Below are 23,779 nucleotides of genomic sequence, written 5' to 3'. Positions count from 1 at the left end.
ATCAATTTTTTCCTTTCTGCAAAAAAGACCATTAGAATTTTGATAGGGATTGCATTCAGTCTGTGGATCACTGGATAACATTGCCATCTTCACAGTATTAAGTTTTCCAATCCATGAACATAGGATGTTGTTCTATTTATTTAGGTCTTTAATTTCTATTAGTTTTGTAGTAAGTATTTGGCATAGAAGTCTTTCACCTCTTTGTTAAATTTATTCCTAGGTACTTTACTCTTCCTGATGCTAATGTAAATGGAATATTTTTAAAATTTCCTTCTCGAATTGTTCATTGCTGGTGTATAGATACACCAATGATTTCTGTGTGTTGACCACATGTCCTGCAAGTTTTCTGAATTTGTTTATTAGTTCTAGTAAGTTGGGTTTCTTTTTTTCTTTTGTGGATTCTTTGGGATTTTCTATGTAGGATCATATCTGTGAATAAAAATAATTTTACTTCTTCCTTTCCAATTTGGATGCTTTTTATTTATTTTTTGCCTAATTGCTATGGCTAAAACTTCTAGTACACTGTTGAAAAGCAGTGGTAAAAATGGGCATCCTTTGGTTCCTGGTTTTAGGGGAAAAGTTTTTAGTCTTTTCACCATTATTATGTTAGTTACAGGTTTTTCGTAAATGCTCTTTATCATGTTGAGAAAGATCCCTTCTTTTCCTGATTTTGTGAGAATTTTTATCTTGAAAGGTTGTTGGATTTTGTCAAATGCTTTTTCTGTGTCAACTGAGATAATTCTATTACTCTGATGTATTACTTTGATTTTTCTTATGTTGAACCACCCTCCCATTCCTGAGATAAATCCCACTTACTCATGGTATATAATTCTTCTAATATGCTGCTGGATTTGGTTTACTAGTATTTTCCTCTGGGTTTTTTGTTTGTTTGTTTTTGCATCTATAAGGGATATTGGTATCTAGCTTTCTTGTGGTGTATTTGTGTGATTTTGGTATCAGAGTAATATTCATCTCATAGAATATGTTGCAGTGTTCCCTCCCTTCTGTTTTTTTGTTAGAGTTTGAGGGACTGGTGTTAATTCTTCTTTACATGTTTGGTATCATTCACCAGTGAAGCCCTCAGGTCCTAGACTTCTCTTTACTACGAGATCTTTGATTACTGAGGGATTCATACTTTTTGTGTGTGTGTGTGGTACGCGGGCCTCTCACTGTTGTGGCCTCTCCCCTTGTGCAGCACAGGCTCTGGACGCGCAGGCTCAGTGGCCATGGCTCACGGGCCTAGCCACTCTGCAGCATGTGGGATCTTCCTGGACTGGGGCATGAACCTGTGTCCCCTGCATCGGCTGGCAGACTCTCAACCACTGTGCCACTAGGGAAGCCCCGTGATTCATACTTTTTACTTGTTATAAGTCAGTTCAGAATTTCTGTTTCTTCTTGAGTCAGTTTTGTAGTTCATGTGTTGCTAAGATTTTGTTCATTTCATCTTGCTTATCTAATTTTTTGGAGTACAGTTGTTCATAGTATTCTCTTATAATTCTTTTTATTTCTGTAAGGTCACTTGTAATGTCCCCACTTTCGTTTATGTTTTTATTTGCATCTTCTCTTGTTTCTTCTTAGTCATTCTAGCTAAGCATTTGTGAACTTTGTTGATCTTTTCAAGAATAACCAACTTTTTGTTTAGTTGACTCTTGTTTTTCTATTCATTTTCCACTCTCACATTTATTATTTTCTTCTTTCTGCTAACTTTGGGTTTAGTTTACTTTTCTTTTTATAGTTCCTTAGGCTGTAAAGTTAGGTTATTGAAATTCTTTCTTCTTTCTGTATGTAGGAATTCATAGCTATATTTTTCTCCTTGAGCACTGCTTTCATTGCATCCCATAGGCTTTGGTATGTTGTGTTTTCATTTTTATTCATCTCAAAATATTTTCTAATTTCCCTTGTGATGTCTTCTTTGACTCATTAGTTTTTAACGAGTGTGTTGTTTAATTTTCACATATTTGTTAATTTTCTAGTTTTCCTTCTATTATTGATTTCTAGCCACACTCCATTTTGGTTAGAGAAGATACTTGGTATGATTTTAATTTTTTAAATTTTACTGAGACTGCTTTGAAGCCTAACATGTGATCTATCCTGGAGAATATTCCATGTGCACTTGAGAAGAATGTATTCTGCTGTCATTGGGTGGAGTGTTCTACATAAGTTTGTTAGGTCTCCTTGGTTCATAGTGTTGTTCAAGTCTTCTATTTCTTTACTGATCTTCTGTCTGGTTGTTCTATCTGTTATTGAGTGTTAGGCATTGACGTCTCCAGCTATCATTGTAGAACTGTCTATTTCTCCCTCCAGTTCTGTCAATGTTTGTTTCATGTACTTTGGGGCTCTGTTGTTTGATGTGTACACGTTTATAATTGTTACATCTTGATGAACTGACTTTCTTCCTCAGTACAAAAAGTCAACTCCTATACAGTTCCATCCCCCTCATGTTGTTATTGTCAGAAATTATACCTTTATACATTGTATTCCCAATAACATAGATGTATAGATATTGTTTTATGTATTTGTCTTTTAAGTCATATAAGAAATAAAGAAGAATTATAAACTAAGGATATGATAACACTGGCTTCTATGTTTACCTATGTGGTTACCTTTTCTGGAATTCTTTACTTCTTTGTATGGGTTTGAGTTACTTTCTAGTGTCCTTTCATTTCAGCCTAAAGGACTCTCTTTACCACTTTTTGTAGGGCAAGTCGACTAGCAAGGAACTCCCTTAGCATTTGTTTATCTCAGAACATATTAATTTCTCCTTCACTGTTGAAATAATTTTGCTAGATATAAAATTCTTAACTCGGGACTTCCCTGGTAGTCCAGTGGTTAAGACTTCGCCTTCCAATGCAGGGGGTGTGGGTTCGATCCCTGGTCGGGGAGCTAAGATCCCACATGCCTCGTGGCCATAAAACCAAAACAGAAGCAGTATTGTAACAAATTCAGTAAAGACTTTAAAAATGGTCCACATCAAAAAAAAATCTTTTAAAAAAATTCTTAACTCAGTTTTTGATATTTGTTTTCCTCTTTAAGCACTTTAAAAATTTTATCCCATTCCCTTCTGGCCTCCATGCTTTCTAATGAGAAATCTGCTGTTAATCTTACCGACTACCCCTGTATGTGATGAGGCACTTCTCTCACTCCTTTCACAATTCTGTCGTTATCTTTCAACAGTTCGATTATGATTTGTTTCTTGGAGTTCACTGAGCTTCTTGGAGGTTTAGATTCATGTCTTCCATCGAATTTGAGAAGTTAGCTATTATTTCTTCAAATATTCTTCCTTCCCCTCCCTGTCTCACCTCTCCTTCTGGGATTCCCATTATGGATATGTTGTTATGCTTGATGATATGCCACAGGTCCCAGAGGGTCTGTTCAGTTTTCCTTCCGCTCCTCAGACTGGATAATATAGATTGACCTATCTTCAAGTTCCCTGATTTTTCTTCAGCTCAAATATGCTAATGAAACCCTCTAGTAAGTGTTTCACATCAATTGTTATGCTTTTCCAGAATTTAATTCCTTTTTATAATTTCTCTTTATTGACATTCTCTATTCATTCATACATCATTCCTTTAGTTCTTTGTCTACGAGTTCCTTCATTTCTTTGAACATATTTAAGAAAGTTGATTTAAACTCTTTATCTAGTAAGCTCAGTGTCTGTACTTCCTCAGAGATGGTTTCTGTTAATTTCTTCTGTGAATGAGCCATACTTTCTTGTTTCTTCACATATTTCATAATTTTTGGTTGAAAACTGGCTATTTTGGATATTATATATAGTAACCCTAGACAGTAGATTCTTTCCCCTTCTCAGGATTTTTTTTTTCTTGCTATGAGCTGTAACTGTTTAGTGACTTCTATTTTTTTGACATCTGTATTCTTTGCCATGTGTGGTTTCTAAAGCCACTGTTCCGCTTGTGTTCAGCTGGTGTTTTGACAGAGACTTCCTCGAGTGCCAGGAGTCAGAGAGAGGGAGAGGAAGGAAAAAAGTGAAAGAACTCTCCCGGCCTTTGCAGCTTAGCTATGTGCTGGGGCAATCCTTCAAGATTTGGCCAGGCTGTTTACAACTCTGCCTCCGCCTTCACTTCCTGTTTGAGGTGGGCACAGAGATCAGTCAGAAGTGAAAGCTTAATGTGTTCTCAGGACTTTTCTGAGCATGCATCCTGCCCTGGGCATGCTCTTGACTTTCTCAAGTTTTCAGTGTTACACAGGTGCCTTAGAATGGCCTGATTTCTCAAAGACACTCTTTCCCCAGCTTTTCCTCCCAGGCTTTCAGTGCTCTATTGTGTGCCTTAACGGTAATCTTTTCCCCAGGTGGCTGTGATTTGTTTGGCTGCCTTACAGTGTTTTCAAGGAATGTCCACCATTTTCATTTGAGAGTTCCCTTGTAGAGGAAGCAAGGGCAATCACCTTCAGGCAGCCTCCAGACAGTACAGAACAGACACATCGTATGAGCACAAGATCTGCCCTACTCCCTCCAGAACGAGGGATCAGGGTCCCATACTGGGAGTGTGGGCAGCCATCTTCAAGACTGCTAGTGAGTGGGGGACGGGGTGTTGCAAAGACAAGTAGAAATGCCACAGAGCTTCCCTATCCTTTTTAGATTGCCTGTTTCACGGTTGGGTGTTCACTTGGGTGCCATAAACCTCTGACTGCTTTCTAGAGTTTTGACAAAGTTGACTCTGACGTATTTTACTTCATTTCTCAACGTTTCTGTGAACGGAAGGCTCCTCAGAGGTACCAACTCCTCCATTTTTGCTGAGGTCCCTCGCTTTCCTAATGTGTTTGGACTGGGCATTTTAAGCCTCATCTCCTGACTTTTCATCTAGAGGCCTGCAGTGATGGGCAGGTGGCTATAGTGCTGTTGGACTTTGGTTCATTTCTCCATTCACAGGTAATTTGAAGGCCACAGTACTCTGTTTCCTAGTGCTGCTAAAGGCATGGGTTGTGTATGGTTTTATTTGCACTCCTTGTTGGTTTTATGCTTTGCGGGGGAGGACAAGGATGGAGATTTGGAACCAGAGGAAAGGGGAGCGACACGCTGTTGTTCCCTAAACTGCCTGGAAACCTTTTAAAATTATGCCTTTTTCTAAGCGCCTATGTCTAATCCATCAGCAGGCCTTGTCAACTTTCTGGACTTTGCCCGCTCCTGCCTTCTCTGCAGCCACCTCCCTGGTCAGAGCTGCTTCCACTTCTCTGCCTGGGTTGTTCCCCTCCCCTCCTCACCGATCTGCTTCCGCTCCTGCCTCCTCTCCTCCGTTCTCCACACGGCAGCCCAGGGGAGTTCTTTAGAGTAGACCTTGCTGCTCTCCTACTGAAAGCGCGCCAGCAGCTTCCCGTCGCACGGTCGTGGGTCAATTTCCCTGGATCTTGAGCCCACCCTGGGAATCCGTGTTGCAAGTCGCTTGTTGAGGGAGAGCTCTATGGTGGGCAGCTGGGAAGCTGCAGAGAACACTCCTCAGAGTTGTTCCACCAGCTGCTCAAGGAGCTTAGGGTGTTTATCTCTCACTGCCGAGAGCTGCCTCTCAGGGGGTTCGTTCTGCGTCACTTTTGGCCTGCCCTGTGTGTGGCTCAGCAGGCCCCCGAGGTCAGAGATAGCGCTCGGGAAAGCATCTGGCAGGATTGCATTAAGAAGCCTTTGGTGCTTATGGAACGTGAGTGCTGAGGGTACATGGGTGGGGCCCCTGTGCTGCCTCTGTGTCCTTGAGAACAGGGATCATGTGTTCTTTACCTCTGTGTCCCTGATGCCTGCCATACGGCAGGGTCTCCGAGATTTGCTAAGCTGTCTGACCCAGCTGGGGTCTCGGGTCTCCCACAGCCAGTTAACACCAGCCATGTGGTCCTCTGCTCTCTGCAAAACGCTGCTTCCTCAGTAGGCGCCGTCCTCGTTTCTCCACGTTTTTTCTGATTATTGGAAATTTCCTCATGTTCAACCCACTAGGAGGCCAGCAGCATTGGAGTGGGGACTCCGCGGCCACACCAGACAGAGGCCACCATGTCTCTCCCTGAAGTGGTGTTTGCGCAAACTCGGTGGGGGTGGTGTCAGAGCTGAGAGTCCCCTGCAGGGCCCCTTGCCCTCTCCTTGCCTCCCGGTGTGCTCCTGCAGCCAGCAGGGACCGGGTGGGGGAGCCAGGCTGAGCTGATTATTTTTGACATCAGTTGTTAACATAATTTTGATGTTAAGCCTCCCCCCGCCCCCAGCTCTGGGGTGGCTCTGACTGTGTCCAGGCTCCGGCTTGGGGAGCCATGGGGAGCCTCTCAGCCCCGGATCTGGCCTGGCTGGGAGGCGGCCTGGGAAGGGACCTGTGTTTCTCAAGCCCGCGCCCTCGGGGCCTGGGGGTGGGGCCCAAGCAGATGTCTGGATTTGGTAGCCAGGGCCTGGAGCCGGATGCTGAGAACGAGGCCTGCAACTCATTTCCCCATTAAACATTCTGAGAACATCTGCACCGGTTTCCAAGGCTTCTCCCTCACTAATTGCTTTGATTATTGTGTGAAGTTAAGAACTGGCACATTTCCGCGGTGTTGTGATGAAGGTGAAAAGATCGCTCTTAATTAGATTAAAAACATTTTTTTCTTCCTCTGTAATTTTGCCTTGAAAATCAAGGCCATTTTTTTTTGTTGTTTTCTTCATCCAAAGACCTCCAGAAACTTTCCTCCCCACCTCTCCAGAGGTTTCTTGGGAATGTCCTGTGAGCTCAACTCTTGGAGAAGACAGTGCTTAACCCAGATTCCATTGTATATTAACGTTTCCCAGGGCTGCTCTTGCTGCCGGGAACCGTCCCCTGGAACTGTGTCTTAGGAAACCTGGACGGTGACTTCCCGGAGCATGGAGACCCCGGAGGGTCGACCGAGTTGTGTGGGTGGCTGCGTTGCTCCCCTTCCGTTTCCTGTGCTCACTCGGGGTTGACCCTGTCCTGGCTCTGTTGCTGCCTGTCCTCCTCAGCGCCCCCGCTCTTTGGACCCCGCCCTTGGTCCCGCAGAACCATTTCCGTTCCCTCTCAGACTTGTGTGTGCCGAGGCCTGTGAGCCCTGTGGTGAGGGGCAGCGCTGGGGGCAGGGGTCCTCGGTGCCCTCATCTCTGGGAGTGTAGAAAGCCCAGCGTCCTCCCCAGGGTTGGTCAGGATTCCCAAGGTCACCTTTGACTCTGTCCATATCACCGTCGTGCTCATGTCCAATCCACGCTGCATGCCCTTGACTGGATGTGAGACCCAGCACGTTCCACAGTTTGCTTTCAGCAACCTTACAGCAGCGTCACAGCAGTAGAGAGCCAGCCTCCAGCTTCAGGCAGCCACTTTCTGAGAGCTCCCTGGGCCGTTACAGAGGTAGCTTCCTCCCCTTTTGTCTTGTACCCCCCCCCCCAAGGCACCGTGCGGGACGTGAGAGTAACTCAGCTCCTGTGTGACTCTGAATCCTCAGACCCATCCCCTTGGGCTCATGCCTCACCCCCAAGTTTGTCACACACATTCTTGAAGATTCTCTTGGTAACAAATGATGGAACCCCAACTCAATCTAGCTGAAGCACAAAAGGGACATTTTTTGGCTCACACAACTGGACCCAGCTGTTTCAGACACAGCTGGACCCCGGGGCTGGGATGATCCCGTTTGCTTGCTCTCACTCTCCCCCTTTTGTGCTCTCCGCCCACCCGCCTTGTTCCCTCTTCTGCTCCCCCTCCCTCTCCCCATTGCCCCTGGGATGGCTGTGTCCTCAGGCAGCCACCAGCTTAGCAAACCCAGCAGAAAGAGGCCATCTCTTTCCCCATCATATTTGCCAGAGTCTGGGGCCAGGCTCTCATTGGTCCCAGCAGGGGAATCAGCCATCCTCAGACCTGCCTTTGTGCCTCTGAAGGCCAAGGCCTGGGCCACAGGCCCTCTCTGGGGATGGCTAGTGAGTACCTGAACCCTGCAGCCTTGGGAGTAGGGAAAGAGAAGCCCCCCAAGGAAGATTCAAGAAGCTGTTCCCAGAAGCCAGGCCTAGCTGCTGGATAGGCAAAAACAACAGGTGTCCACTCAAGCAAGGTATTTTCCTAAGCGGAACTGGGTGCCAGCTGTGAATATGCATTTCCACTCCACTCTTTGCCCTGTTCCTGGCAGCTGTTGTGGGAATGGCTTTTACACTTTCTATCCGTGTCCCTTACTTCTCGCCTCTGAGTGGAGACACAGGTGGCGACGCGGCAGTGCTGGCTCGTGGTCTGTGAGCCGGGCATGGGCAGCTGGCACAGACCTGGGGCTGAGGCTCAGCAATGTCACGCAGGGTCTGGCTGCAGCTGTCCGGATGCCCTGGGGAGGGGGTTCTCGTTCACAGTGCAGGATCTGCAGGGCTTTGGCAAATCCGCCAAGAGGGGGTGGATTTGGGGGGTGGGGGCGAGGCAGGTGGGTGGGAAGGGGCTTTGACTTGGGGCGGCTTTGAAGGGGCAGCTTCTGTTCATCCCTGTGGAGAGAGCTGGCTTGGGGAGCACGCCTGTGCCAGGCCCTGGAGGGATACGGAGGAGGTGGGAGGCGAGGTCCCTGTGCCTAGGAACATGCACAGCCCTGCGGTCCAGGCACACATGAGCCCTGCACCCAGCCAGAGGAGGGGACAACCTCTAGAGCCTTGGAAAGCTTTGCGAAGGATCTGGGTTGCACCTGGGAGATTAGGCAGGATTCTAATCAGTCCCCAGCGGGAGGGCTACGTGAGGACCCAGACACCAGGGGGACTCTCCTGGGGGCAGAGGGCAGTGGGGATGGGCTGGGGCCCTACAGCAAGTTTGACTTGGTTCTGAAGTCCTGGCCTAGTCTGTGTGACCCGGAGCATGAGTTTTAGCCTTTTGAACCTGTTTGCTTGTCTAGAAGTGGGAATCAAAGCTGCCATCCCACAGAGTTGCTGTGAAAATGAAATGAGGTCATGACTGAAGCAGAAAATGGGGAAATGGGAATTCCCTTCACGCATCTTGTGGAAGCCAAAGTGTGTCCCAGTGTTGGGGATAAGCTGCACTTGCTGTGAACGTGAGGGACCGGAACAAGCAGGGGGCAGGGGCTGGATGGAAAGTCAAAAGAAGTGAGACCAAGGTACTCCTGGGAGCAGGTTTTGGGGACGTTTGTGGTAGGAGAGGGCTCTGTTCAGGCACGTGAGCAGTTCCAGGCCAGGTGGAAAGACAAAGGATGCTCCGACATACTCTGATGTCACTCCAGGATGAGATGTGCAGGACCGTGGGATGGAGCAAGGCACAGATATGGGACACTTCCACAAAACATTGTTTCCTGACTTGACAAAGTACCATCCAAGATAGAACACAATAAGGAAGGAAATGAAAATCATCCAGTCTCTTCACCTAAAGACAAACAGTTAATATTTTGATCAATTTCCTTCCAGTCTTTTTTCTGTGCCCGTATTTTCAAATCACCCTATTAAGCAGGGCCACTGGCTGGAAGGAAAAATGCTGCGCTGTTTGGTTCCTGTTCTCTGGAGAGAGGGTGAGACTTGGCAGCCGGTGTCGCCAGCTGTGGTAGTCGCCACGCCAGAGGCTGCGTTCGCCATCCCAGACCTCCCATTTTCCTAGAAAACAAAATTGTTTTGTTCTGCCCTGAAAACTTAGGCCCAGATTCTGGCCTTGACAAGGCAAAGGCAGCCAAGGAATTAAAGCATTGACAACTGGGATTGTCTTATGAAAGTGTGACTTCATTGTCGCCAGGATGCAGTGCTCTTTTTCCCAAGGTCTGGCACTCCAGATGGCTCACCTAGTGTAGCTCCGGTGCCCTCCTCGGGGCCTGGGTGTCCAGATGAGTTGCCCTGATGAGTCCACCATGGGCTCGGCCCGCTCTGCAGTTGTGAGGCGAGGGCTGTGGGTTTTTTCACGTCTTTGTAAAACACCCATCTCCGTCTCCTTGAAGTTGGGGATGACAAGCCAGGTCTCTTGGGACACAGCACTTAGCACAGAGCTTTGCCTGAAGGGGCAGCGTGCCACTGTGTCTGCCAAGGATTCACGTCTACCCCCAGCCCCTGCCACACTCCCTGTACCTTCTTGCAGGGGCCTGACCCAGGCTGTGACTGCAGGTGGGTAACGGGGAGGGTGTGCAGCCTTGATTGCTGCCTGCCTGCAGTGGAGGAGGCATACCCCACAGTCTCTGACACAGAAGCTGGGCAAAGCAGTGCCATTCCTGTTGAATTGGAAAACCAACCTGTGGAGCCCCTCTCTTTGCCCCTTGCTGCGGGGACCCTCTGTGCTGTTCTCAGGATTAAACCAAACATCACACATTCTTTTCTGGCAGGTGCAGGCCCCACCTGCTCCCAGCAGTCAACTGATGTGCACACTTTAATTTCCTAAAACACCAGGGCTGGGCCTTTGTCAGGGGTCAGGTGGCTCACCCTTGGCCCTGGGTCTTTGGAGATGGCACTTGTCATCTCGGATGTTTGGAAAGCAGTCCCACTTTCCAGCCACTGCTCTGCTGTTCCTTCCTTCTGTATACAAGTGATGCAGACGTAGAAATATGTATTTGTGCTCGTTTTTCCTTTCCTTTTTTTTTTTTGAAAGAACATTTGAATCCTGGATGAAGTTCTAGCTCTGTCACTTGACGACTGAATAATATAACCCAGGGTACTTGAATCTCAGCCCCGAATCTCTAAAATGGGGGCTGTAAATGTTCCCGCCAGGTCCCAGACCTGAGAGCCTTTGAACGCACACGCATTCTTCAAGACTTACCCGTCACTTTCCTGTGCTCTCCGAGAATGTCACGGGCAAACAGCCCTTCACTCGGAGCCCTTCTCCAGGGTGTGACTAAGTAATGTCTGTGCGGTTTCCTGCTGGAAGCCTGCCCTCGCCCCCATGGGCTGTGAGCTCCCTGAGTTTATTTACATCTCTGTGATTGCTACTCAGGCACAACACCTTTCCACATGTTCATCGGCCATTTGGATTCCTCTTTCGCGATGTGCTTGTTTGTCTGTTGCCCCATTTTTCATTAAGTTGCTAACATCTGTCTTATTGATATGTAGGAATTCTTTATAGTTTGTGGATACTCTTCTTCTGTGGTTGTCTTTTTACTCTTAAACGTGTTGTTTGATGATTAGGACTCAGTTTTAATGTAGTTAAATTAATCACTCTTTTCCTTTACGGTTACTGCTTACATTTTAGAAAATCCTTCCAAACCCTGAGGTCATGAATATATTCTTTTAGATTCAGTTAGAAAGGCTTTATGGTTTTACTTCTCTTCATTAGTCTTCAATTGCCTGGAATGCCAAGAATGAAATGTTGATGTATGGTGTGAGGTAAGGGTCCAGGTCAACCTTCGTCCCATGTGGACAGCCAGCTACCCCTGAACTTCCTCCTCCCACTATGTGCAGGCCACCTCTTATACACAGCAAGCATCTAGATGTGTGGGGGCTACTTCTGGACAGTCAACCCTGCCCCCTTGGGCTGTTTGTCTCTTTCTGCATTAGCACCACACCACCTTAATGACTACTACTTTGTAAGAGGTACCGATGTCTGGTAGAGCAAGTTCTCCTACCTTGTTGCTGTTCAAGAATTTTGTTGATTCTTGGCTTTTTGCACTTCCAGAGCAATTTTAGAATCAGCTTGCCAAGGTTCCAACACAGAAACCGTGGGATTTTTATTAAGATTTGGGGAGAATCTTTTCACTATTGAGTCTTCTAGTCAATGGAACAAAAGCTATTTCTCCATTATTTATGTCTTCTTGAATGTTGCTTGTTAAGGTTTTATAATTTCTCCTTAGAGTTCTTGTATGTCCTTAATTACGTACTAAAAATTTTTTGTACTACTGTATACAGGCTTCTTTTTTTTTTTTTTTTTTTTTTTTTTTACAGAAGAGACAAAACTAGTACAGCTTTTTTTTGTACTCTCACCAGCTTCCCCTAATGTTAGCATCTTATATAAACATGGTACAGTTATCAAAACTAAGAAATTAACATTCAGCAGCACTAGTAGTTAAGCTACAGTTTAGTTAATTTATCTGGATTTTCCCAGTTTAACTACTAATGTCCTTTTTCTGTCCGAGGATCCATCATTGCATTTAGTCAGGTCGGCTTAGTCTCCTCTGATCCATGGAGGCAAATCTTGGTCCCTCCTTGTTCCTCATGACCTTGACACTTTTTTTTTTTTTTCGGCACGCGGGCCTCTCACTGTTGTGGACTCTCCTGTTACGGAGCACAGGCTCCGGACGTGCAGGCTCAGCGGCCATGGCTCACGGGCCCAGCCGCTCTGCAGCATGTGGGATCCTCCTGGACCGGGGCACTAACCCGTGTCCCCTGCAGTGGCAGGCGGACTCCCAACAACTGCGCCACCAGGGAAGCCCCAACCTTGACACTTCTGAGGAATACTAGTCAGGCGTCAGTGTCCCTCGGTTTGGGTTTGTCACTATTTTCTCAGGATTAGACTGGTGTTATGGGTTTGGGGGGAAGAATGCCACAGAAGTGAGGTGCTTTTCTCATTGCACCATATCAGGGTACATGACATCAACATGGTTTGTCACTGGTAGTGTTAACCTTGACCCACTTGGTTAAGGTGGTGTCAGCCAGCCTTATTTAGTATTTTTCCCTTTCCACAGTCTAGTCATGAGAAGGGGGTCAGCAAGTCCTGCCCACACCCAAGGGGAGGGTTGTTACGGTCTACCTCCTGCATGAGAGAATATCAAAGCATTGGTGAACGTATGTTAAAACCACCACAGCAGTGAATAAATATTTGAGAGGAGATACTTTGAAGTTTCTCCTTAAAGTTTCACCTACTAATTTTAGCATTCATCCCTGGATCTTGCCTGTAGCAGATATCACTGTGGTGTTCTAATGGTGGTTATTTCCCTCAGTCTTTCTACATTTATTATCTGGAATTCTTCTATAAGGAAGATTTATCCCTCTCTTCCAATTATCTGTTGATCTATATCAGTATGGACTCAGGAATATTTTTTTTGAGCTATACTCTAATACTATTATTTTGTGTAATATTCTTTTTCTTTTCCTGTTGAAGTCTTTTTTTTTTTTAACATCTTCTTTGGAGTATAATAGCTTCACAGTGGTGTGTCAGTTTCTGCTTTATAACAAAGTGAATCAGCTATACATACACATATATCCCCATATCCCCTCCCTCTTGCGTCTCCCTCCCACACTCCCTATCCTACCCCTCTAGGTGGTCACAAAGCACCGAGCTGATCTCCCTGTGCCATGAGGCTGCTTCCCACTAGCTAGCTATTTTACATTTGGTAGTGTGTATATGTCCATGCCTCTCTCTCACTGCATCCCAGTTTACCCTTCCCCCTCCCCGTGTCCTCAAGTCCATTCTCTGCATCTGTGTCTTTATTCCTGTCCTGCTCCTACGTTCTTCAGAACCTTTTTTTTTTTTTTTTAGATTCCATATATATGTGTTACCATACGGTATTTGTTTTTCTCTTTCTTACTTCACTCTGTATGACAGTCTCTAGGTCCATTCACCTCACTACAAATAGCTCAATTTCGTTTCTTTTTATGCCTGTGTAATATTCCATTGTATATATGTGCCACATCTTCTTTATCCATTCATCTGTTGATGGACACTTAGGTTGCTTCCATGTCCTGGCTATTGTGAATAGAGCTGCAATGAACATTGTGGTACATGACTCTTATTGAATTATGGTTTTCTCAGGGTACATGCCCAGTAGTGGGATTGGTGGGTCATATGGTGGTTCTGTTTTTAGTTTTTTAAGGAACCTCCATACTGTTCTCCATAGTGGCTGTATCAATTTACATTCCCACCACCAGTGCAAGAGGGTTCCCTTTTCTCCACACCCTCTCCAGCATTTATCGTTTGTAGATTTTTTGATGATGGCCATTCTGACTGGTGTGAGGTGATACCTCATTGTAGTTTTGATTTGTATTTCTCTAATGATCAGTGATGTTGAGCATCCTTTCATGTGTTTGTTGGCAATCTGTATATCTTCTTTGGGGAAATGTCTATTTAGGTCTTCTGCTCATTTTTGGATTGGATTGTTTGTTTTTTTGATATTTTGCTGCATGAGCTGCTTGTATATTTTGGAGATTAATTCTTTGTCAGTTGCTTTGTTTGCAAATATTTTCTCCCATTCTGAGGGTTGTCTTTTTGTCTTGTTTATGGTTTCCTTTGCTGTGCAGAAGCTTTTAAGTTTCATTAGGTCCCATTTGTTTATTTTTGGTTTTATTTCCATTTCTCCAGGAGGTGGGTCAAAAAGGATCTTGCTGTGATTTATGCCATGGAGTGTTCTGCCTATGTTTTCCTCTGAGAGTTTTATAGTGTCTGGCCTTACATTTAGGTCTTTAATCCATTTTGAGTTTACTTTGTGTATGGTGTTAGGGAGTGTTCTAATTTCATTCTTTTACATGTAGCTGTCCAGTTTTCCCAGCACCACTTACTGAAGAGGCTGTCTTTTCTCCATTGTATATTCTTGCCTCCTTTATCAAAAACAAGGTGACCGTAGGTGCATGGGTTTATCTCTAGGCTTTCTCTCCTGTTCCATTGATCTGTATTTCTGTTTTTGTGCCAGTACCATACTGTCTTGATTACTGTAGCTTTGTAGTATAGTCTGAAGTCAGGGAGCCTGATTCCTCCAGCTCTGTTTTCCTTTTTCTCAAGATTGCTTTGGCTATTCGGGGTCTTTTGTGTTTCCATACAAATTGTGAATTTTTTTGTTCTAGTTCTGTGGAAAATGCCATTGGTAGTTTGATAGGGATTGCATTGAATCTGTAGATTGCTTTGGGTAGTATAGTCATTTTCACAATGTTGATTCTTCCAATCCAAGAACATGGAATATCTCTCCATCTGTTTTTATCATCCTTAATTTCTTTCATCGTCTTATAGTTTTCTGCATACAGGTCTTTTGTCTCCTTGGTAGGTTTATTCCTAGGTATTTTATTCTTTCTGTTGCAGTGGTAAATGGGAGTGTTTCCTTAATTTCTCTTTCAGATTTTTCATCATAGTGTATAGGAATGCAAGAGATTTCTGTGCATTAATTTGTATCCTGCTACTTGACCAGATTCATTGATTAGGTCTAGTAGTTTCCTGGTAGCATCTTTAGGATTCTCTATGTATAGTATCATGTCATCTGCAAACAGTGACAGTTTTAGTTCTTTTCCGACTTGGATTCCTTTTATTTCCTTTTCTTCTCTGACTACTGTGGCTAAATCTTCCAAAACTATGTTGAATAGTGGTGAGAGTGGGCAACCTGGTCTTGTTCCTGATCTTAGTGGAAATGGTTTCAGTTTTTCACCACTGCGAACGATGTTGGCTGTGGGTTTGTCATATATGGCCCTTATTATGTTGAGGTAAGTTCCCTCTGTGCCTACTTTCTGGAGGGTTTTTGTCATAAATGGGTGTGGACTTTTGTCAGAAGTTTTTTCATCTATTGAGATGATCATATGGTTTTTCTCCTTTGTTAATATGGTTTATATCACATTGATTGATTTGCATATATTGAAGAATCCTTGCATTCCTGGGATAAACCCTACTTGATCATGGTATATGATCCTTTTAATGTGCTGTTGGATTCTGTTTGCTAGTGTTTTGTTGAGGATTTTTGCATCTATGTTCATCAGTGATATTGGCCTGTAGTTTTCTTTCTTTGTGACATCCTTGCCTGGTTTTGGTATCAGGGTGATGGTGGCCTCGTAGAATGAGTTTGGGAGTGTTCCTCTGCTATATTTTGGAAGAGTTTGAGAAGGATGGGTGTTAGCTCTTCTCTAAATGTTTGATAGGATTCTGTATAATATTTTTAATATTATTTATTTTGTTGCTCAAATTGTTCTAGCTTTGGTCACTGGATTGAGAGTTCTTTTGGGTTAGTTCCTGTGTCCGTTTGATATGCCCTCATCCTTTTCATTTATTTATTTTTGAGCATTTCTTTCCTTTCTAACACTAGACAATACTTCAGGCTTATGTTTCCACTGCCCTCGCCCTAGAATCACCATTCTATTGGACAGCCCTGGTTCCTTTTATTGGAGAATGGGATTTAGAAACCAGGATCTGGGCACTAGGTGCTCATTGCTCCACAGTTGGTCACTGCTTCTAGGGCCTCTCAGTGGACAGAGCTAGGAAATGTATGTATGTGAATAACCCAAGTGTACACGTATATCTGTATTTATTTGTGTCTATGTTAAACTAAATGTAAGTTCATACTGATATTTCTGACCACAGAAATTCACCACCCCCCAACTCTGTTACTTTTTTTCTGACATTGAGAATCCTGGCTCCCATTATCTATAATTATTTACTTATTTAACTCAAGTGTACCTGTAGTACCCCTATGAGAAACAAACTTACCAACTAGAATACTGTGTTTATGACATTTTTTTTTTACTTTAAACATATCCAATCAAAAGATTGTTTCCCAAGACTTCATAGGCCAGCTGCTTCTTCCCCTCTCCTTTTAGTGCTATGTTATGCATTCGTAATACAGAATTCACTCGTGACAGTATGCTTTCCATCCTGGATCCTCCAACAGACTTATTTTGGCGGGGAGAGGGGGTTGCATATAGTAAAATTTACTCTTGGAGATGTACAGTTCTATGGGTTTTGACAAATGCCTGGAGTCATGTACCTACCAACACAACATCATACAGAGAAGTTCCATAGCCCTAAAAATTCCATTGTGCAACTCTTTTGAAGTCAAGTATTCCCCCTCCTCTAAACACTAGCAGCCATTGATCTGTTTTATGTCCCTGTAGTTTTGCCTTTTCCAGAATGTCATATAAATGGAATCATATAATATGTAGCCTTTTGCATCTGGCTTCTTTCACTGCTTAGCAAAATGCATTTGCGATTCATCTATGTCGTTGCATGCGTGAACCACTAGTTCATTTCTTTGATTGCTGGATGGAATTCCATTGTATGGATGTACCACAGTTTATCCATTCACCTACTGAAGTGCATCTTAGTTGTTTCCAGGTTTTGGCATCTGTAAGCAAAATTGCTATACACATTTATGTACAGGTTTTTCTGAATGTAAATTTTCAGTTCACTTGGGTAAATAACTGGGACAGGGACCAATGGGTCACAAGATAAATGTATGTTTGACTTTATGAGAAACCACCAAACCCTCTTCCAACATGGCTGCACCATTTTGCATTCCCACCAGCAACATGTGAAAGTTCTAGTTGCTCTGCATCTTCATGAGCATATGGCATTGTCAGGCTTCGATTTCTCTTTTCTTAATGTAAAGTGAAAAGTAAGGCTCTAACCTTATTCTTTGCCAAATATCCAAAACTGACACCATTTAAAAATTTTAGTCATTCTAACATGGGTATAATGGTAGCTCATTGTGGATTTAATTTGCATTTCCCTAACAACTACTCGTATTGATTGAATTGAGCATCTTTTCATGAGCTTATTAGTAATCCATTTTTAAAACTGGGTTTTTAGCTTTCTTGTCAAGTTGCCACAGTTCCTTACATATTCTGGATAAAAGTCCTTGACCAGAGAAGTGACATGTAAACATTTTCTCCAAGTCTATGACTTGTCTTTTCATTCCCTTAGCAGTGTCTTTTACAGAGCAAATGCTTTTAATTTTGATAAAGTCCAGTTTTTCATTTTTTTTCTGCTCACAGAGCTTTTGGTATCATACTTCAACACTCAGTGCCAAATCCAGAGACTTGCTCCTATGTCTTCTTGAAGAGATTTTATAGTTTGTGTTTCATTTTAGTTTTTTCAGTAAGACTGCATACAATACCTTTACATTTTCATTTTCTGATTGTTGATGATCTCCTACAATGTGAGGTGTAAGTGCTAAATGTATTAAAATTTACACACACTCATACATTTGTATTTAGAAGATGGTTGTACTACTTTGGGGTGGGGAATCGTTTCTTTTTCAAAAAGCAAAAGATAGGTATCGCTTCAAAATCATAAAAAACTTTCTGTGATAAAACAACCATAATTAAGGTAAAAACACCAAAGATAGACTGGGGAAGATACTTGTGCCTCATATGCAAAGGGTTAGTTATCTCTAGCATAGAAAAAAAAGTCCTACAAATTGACGAACAGAAGTGAGCAAAGGATATGAACAGATAATTCCACAAGAGGAAAACCAAATAGCCTCCGAGCCACAATGGGCATCCAGCATAGAAGGAAAAGCACCATGCCCATCTTCATCTACATTTGACGGGCCCAGCAAAGGCTGCCAAAGGCCAGTGCGGGCATGGATGTGGAGAAGGTGGAATGCGCACACACGACTGCTGGAGGCTAATTGATATGACTTCTTGGGAAAACAATCCAGCAACACCTATTCAACTTACCAAGGAAACACCCTCTCACCTGCCTCAATATGTCAGGTTTTCATAAAGATGGATGGGTGCATTATCATTGTCATAAAGTAGTGGCTTAAAGCTAATGGAACCGAATGTCCATCACACATGGAATGGTTGAGTTAATTGTGGTAGATCTAAGCTACAGACTGTTACGCAACTACTAAAATAAGACTTAGATCCATGTCTAAATACCTGTAGAAAAATGAGATGGGCATGTTGCAGTGACAGGAACAAAGTGACAAGAACAGAGCCGTCACGTGTGTATAAATGCAAGTCCCACCAGGTGTCAGCTGCTCTGATGAGCAGAGGGATGAGCTAGGAATCTAGTTGGTGGTTAACGCTAATGACCTCGGGGGAGAAAGGCCTTCATGAATCTTTGAGTCGTGTCCCTTTTTACAAGTAATTCGTTATTTTACAATAAAGACTTTAAATGGAAAAATAAAAAAGGTCCAGATTGAAAATCAGGGGGCTGGTAATTATTCTTAGTCAGCCCTGAGCACTAGCATCCAATCACTGCGGGTGGGCCCAAGAATCTGAATGCTAACACCAGCCGTTGGGGTGGTTCCTGTGCCTCCCTCAGGGTGCGGGTAGTGGATGCAAGGGGCCAGGAGCTCTGTGGCTGCCCCTTCCTCCCCGGCTTGTGACACTCTGTGAGCAGGAACCCTACCACCCTGGGTCTTCACTGATGCATCAAAAGCCATCCAGCAACACGACAGTGACAGCATGGTGATGAGAGTCAGTGTCTTACCAGACCTGTGCTTGTCAGCTATGTTCTATTCTTGACCTGAACGTCTGCTGTGAACCTGGGGAGAGGCCCAGACACCTGAGCTCAGCCCAGGCACAGTCCCCACTCTGAGGAGGTGTCATCGGCTCTCAATTGCTCCTTGACCATTGTGGCCTCAGGCACATGGGGGCCATCGTGACCCCCCTGCCAGTCCTCTGTGCTGAGGCTTCATACACCATCTCCACTCCTCACCCAGCCCTGCGAGTAGATATCTTACCCGTTTGTGGGAAGGCTCCAGGGGCACAGGTCCACCCCACAGCCAGGGTAGCAGCTTGGGGTGAACATCTCAGCTCTGAGCAACCCTGGGCCCCCTCTGCCATCAAGCCTTCCATGGAAGCCTGACGTGCTGTCCCGCATCTTTCCCCACAGTGAAAAAGAGCCCCACACTGCTGGAAGTGAGCACGGCCCATTTCATGAGAACCAACAGCTTTGCCGAGGACCTGGACCTGGAAGGGGAGACTCTGCTGGCACCCATCACCCACGTGTCGCAGTGAGTGTCCGCTCACCCAGGGGTGATGAGCTAGAAGGGCGTGGGGCTCAGCGCTGGACCAGGGCTCAGGTCTATTCACCCAGTGCCCACCACTCGCTGCCTGCCCTCAGCAACCTGGGGCCACCGACCACCAGGGGCTGGCCTCAGTGCCCGGGCACCAGGCAGGGAGGAGAGCAAGGGCATTTCCCGCCGAGTCTGGGAACATGATCCTCTTGTTTTGACTTATGGAAAACCAGACTGATCATTTTCCACTTGTTTTCGTGCTTTGAGCGTCTGAGAAGATTGTTTTTCTCTCCCCTAGCCCCCTCCCCTGCCCCCCAAAAAAGAGACGACTTTGTTTTTCGCATTTCCCTGGTGGAACCCTGGCCAAAGCCACGGGGCAGATGCCGACTGCTGTCTGCCAGTTGCCGCTGCTGTCCTCAGGGGCTCCTTCAGGTGGAGGAAATGGCTGATTTTTCACGCCTTCCAGTTGGCCTGCCCCTGAGGCACAGCTGGCCTGGGACGCATGCCCGTCCTCCCCCACCGTCGCGGTATCGCCAGGCCAATCCCTGGGGCCCGGCCGTGGTGTGATTCCCCTCCGACGTGACTCAGTGCTCCCGGCTAGGGCACCCAGCGGTGACAGCCTGTGGCGGGGTCAGTGGGACACTCAGGCCCATGCTGGCCACTGCCCCGCTGGGGATTCCCCTAGAGAAGTCTTTGTGTGTTGGGATGTGTGAGCGGCGCTCTCAGCCCTTCTGCGAGTCACTTGCTGGCCTTCCTTCCTTCTCTCTGCGGGGTCACTGAAGCGTGTTTCGGCTCTCCGGACTAAGGGTCTTGAGGTTGTCCTGAACCGTGTGCATCTCTCTGGAAGTGAGGCCCCAGGCTGGCTGCCTTTGCTGCCGGCCAGATGTGGCCTTTGCCTTGCAGATGACTGAGGAATCGGGACCCAAACTGCAGGGCCTCCTGGCTGCTCTGTAACCAGAGGACTGACAAGAGTCGGGGAGCCAGAGTGAGAGGAGGGTAGGACTGTCTCAAGGTGGTACCATGATCAGACAGGATGGCCTACCATCCTTCCAGGCCCCCAGGCTCACAGGGAGGTTGACAGCGCCCCATCGATAGCAGGGTGTGCACAGAAAGCATTCTCAGGCGCGCTGGGAGCCACCCAGGTCACTGTGAAGCAGGGTTCTTCATCCTCGTGGACTCGGCACCGGAGCAAGCTCCCAGGCCACCCCTGGGAATGTGGCTCTGACCTCTGGGCCCATCCTGGAGATGACCTGATAGGCTCACTTGATAAATGGGCAAGGGCAGAGGCGTGAGCAGTAGCGGGTGCCAGGTGGGATGGGCAGGTGCCGGTCAGCGTCCCAAGGCAGAATGCCAGCTTACCACTCTGGCTGAGGCCTGTACCGAACCTGGGGCACAAAGGACCCCAAAGTGGTAAAAGTTGCAGTTTTGTGGCTGGTGTCTGCAACACAGGTGGCAGTGCCTGCTCAGAGTGAGGAAGGCCAAGAGCCTGCTGGGAACCATGACCCTCCCGTGGGTGGATACTACCGAGGCCTCACCATGCCGCTCAGCCTGCCCCTTCCTGTCCTCCTGGCCGCTCTCTTCCTGTCAGAGCTCACTCTTCTTTGTTCTCTCAGCTGTGGCCTGGCCCCCAGAATGCACACGCAAGGAGTTGCCCCCCGGGTGGACAGGGCTATCGCCCACCATCCATCCAACGGGGCAGTCAGTCTTCACCAGCTCCCCGGGCCCTGCCAGGCCCCTGCAGAGAGGCCCAGGGTGAGGGTGGTGAGACTGGGGACCGAGGTGGCCCAAAGCCAAGCTCACAGCTGCCTTGCACAGTCCCCCCTTTTGAAGCGAGGTCCATGTGTGTTAGCATCTGCGTGCACCAAGTTTCCCAAGGCTAGAGGCCGCCCACCTGCCCAGGGAGCCCCAGGAGGGAACTCAAGCCAGTGTAGCTGCATCGTCAGAGGAGCCTGGCTATTTCTTGTCTTCTCTCCTCCAAGACAGAGGCCCCAAGCTCTCTGCTTGCTGTGGGCCTGGGGCATCACCAACCAGAGAGCCTGTGGCGGGCCTTCTGGGTCCACCAGTCCCATGGCGTGGCCCGCTGGTTGTAGCAGGAATGGACCCTCCAGCGCCGGTTGGACCTAGGCAGTCCTCACCCAGTAGAGTCCTCGCCCCAGAACCTGTGAATGCCTTTCCCAGTACAGACCCTGGAGATGAGACAGCTGGGAAGGTGGGAAGGAGCCTGGGTGTGGTGCTAGGATGAGGGGTCTACAGTGAAGGCTGGGAGTGAAAAGACTGAGGCTGTAGTCGAAAGGCCACCTCCAGGCACTGTGGGCTGGTCAAGGCAGAGTCGAGGTTGAGACGGCAAGGGATCTGCATGCCCACGTCCTCCGGAGTCAGAGTTCTGCTCAGGGGAGCCCAGGTGGGGAAGGGGGGATGCAGGCGCAGTGAAGGAGATGGTGGGGCCTCAGACCTAGGCGCCCCCAGGGCTACAGGCTGGGTAGAGGCCCCACCCCACCATGGCTGGGGAAGGTGGCGGCACCGATGGGCACCATGTTTACTTAGGGCTGTGACTGCCGTCAGGGCAAGGCGGGGAGGAGGATGGCCAGGCCTCGGTGCCCATGCTGGGGCCACATTCCTTTGCCTCCCGCACGGCCCGCCTGGTGATTGATGCCCCTAATTAAACTCGGCTCCAGCCGCTCGGGGACCCGTCTTGGCTCCTGCGGGCAGCTCAGCCCCACGGACTCCATGCGGGGAAGAGAGGGGCGCACGCTCTGGTGTGTGTAAGGGATGGGGGGTGTGCGCGGGGGTCTCACAGCGGGCAGAGTGGGTGGGAGGCAGTTACTGAAAAACAGATCCATTTTTCTTCAGCATTTTACTGATGTTAAATGTATTACCATGTTGGGCCAGTTCCAGGATTCAAATTAAAAGCATAAATAAAGACACATTTTGTTTCCATCTCAAGCTCTCCCCGCCCGCCGGGCCCCAGGGAGGTGAGGTCACTGCAGCCTTGATTACGGGAAGGTCCCTGGGGCTGGGCGAAGCTCCTCTTTCCGGGGCCTGTTGGCCATCGGTGGAGCGAGGGGTCAGGGGACTGGGGGTCAGCAAGCCAGCCTGGTGCAACCGAGGGGGCTGCCAGCGAGCAGGGCCCAGGGTGCAGTGGGCTGGGGAGACACAGTAGCTAGCTTTGGGCACTCCAGCCCCAGCCCCACAGGCAAGCCCCTGGGCAGCTCCAGGGCCCTCACACGAATCTGGGTGGCCGGGCCAGTCTCACCCACAGCTTTCAGGAAGAGTCTTCCAGGTCCTGCAGGGCCAGAAGGCAGCTCGTCTGCATTTGAGCACCACCCCCCCAACTCGCCGCAGTCTTGCCACAGGGCTTCCAAGGAGCAAGTGTGAGGCAGGAGACAAAGCATCTGGGAGCGTGGGGCGCAGCGGAGCCCGCACCCCAGGAGGAGCTGGGGTGAGCTCCTAGGCTCCTGCCCACTGAGGGGAGGGCCACCCCTGTGTGCATCCCCGTGCCTTGCACACGGTGTCCCATCTGGAACAGCCTTGGCACTCCTCTGCAGCCATGAGATTCCTACTCATCTTTCCAAGGTTCTCTCAAGTCATCCTCCTCCCAAGGAGGCCCAGGACGTCCACAGGCCAGGCAGCCGCGTCCTCCTCCAGCCCCTGAGGCCCTCTACCAGCTCCCTGAGCCCTAGTATGGGGCCTGGGACTCTTTTATGGGTACCTGTCTCCCAAGATTCTCAGATCCTGGGGAGCAAGCGATGTGCGGCTCCCCTGGGCCTCTCCCTATCTGGCACCCCCTCAAGCCCCAGGCTGGAGGGAGCTCCAGGACTATGGCTCCCACCCCAAGGCAGACAGGGGCCCCCAGCCAGCACCTCCCGAGGAGGAGATGAAGCAGGGCTGTGGGCGCCTCAGCATGGGTGCTGGCATGTAGGGCCAGGGGCAGCTGGGTCAGAACTGGCCTCAGCATCAGGACCTGTGGCTCTGAGCTCCAGGGCTGTGTGTGGGCGTGGCCTGGGTACCCTTTCTCTCCGCAGCCTTGGGAGGCTGCGGCCATTCCTATGGAGTCCTCCCCACAGCTGCAGTCAGCCAGCACTGGCCTGGCATCCACATCTGCCCCACTGGTTGCATATGGACACCCAAGACAGTTGGTTCAAGTGGCCAGACCCTCGGTGAGCACAGCAGCCTGTGGTTTCCCTGAAGGGTCCCTCTAGGAGAGTTGGTCCCTGGCGCCCCCACCTCTTTCGTCATGGCATCTCGGTTGGGCGAGATTCAGCCCTTTTCAACAAGCCAC

General features: G+C 47.6%; 1 protein-coding gene across 1 annotated transcript in view; it reads left to right on the top strand.

The window, feature by feature from the left end:
* Positions 1–23,779, top strand: part of KCNQ1 (potassium voltage-gated channel subfamily Q member 1) — a 350,679-nt gene that overhangs the window by 144,735 nt on the left and 182,165 nt on the right. The window contains exon 11 of the mRNA XM_081239644.1: positions 19,377–19,497. Coding sequence (XP_081095770.1) covers positions 19,377–19,497 — 121 coding nt within the window. The remainder of the gene's footprint in view (positions 1–19,376; positions 19,498–23,779) is intronic.

The sequence above is a fragment of the Mesoplodon bidens genome (genome assembly GCF_964165515.1).
Source record: "Mesoplodon bidens genome assembly, chromosome: 7".
NCBI classification, from domain to species: Eukaryota; Metazoa; Chordata; class Mammalia; order Artiodactyla; family Ziphiidae; genus Mesoplodon; species Mesoplodon bidens.
This window is presented reverse-complemented; position numbering and strand designations above follow the sequence as displayed.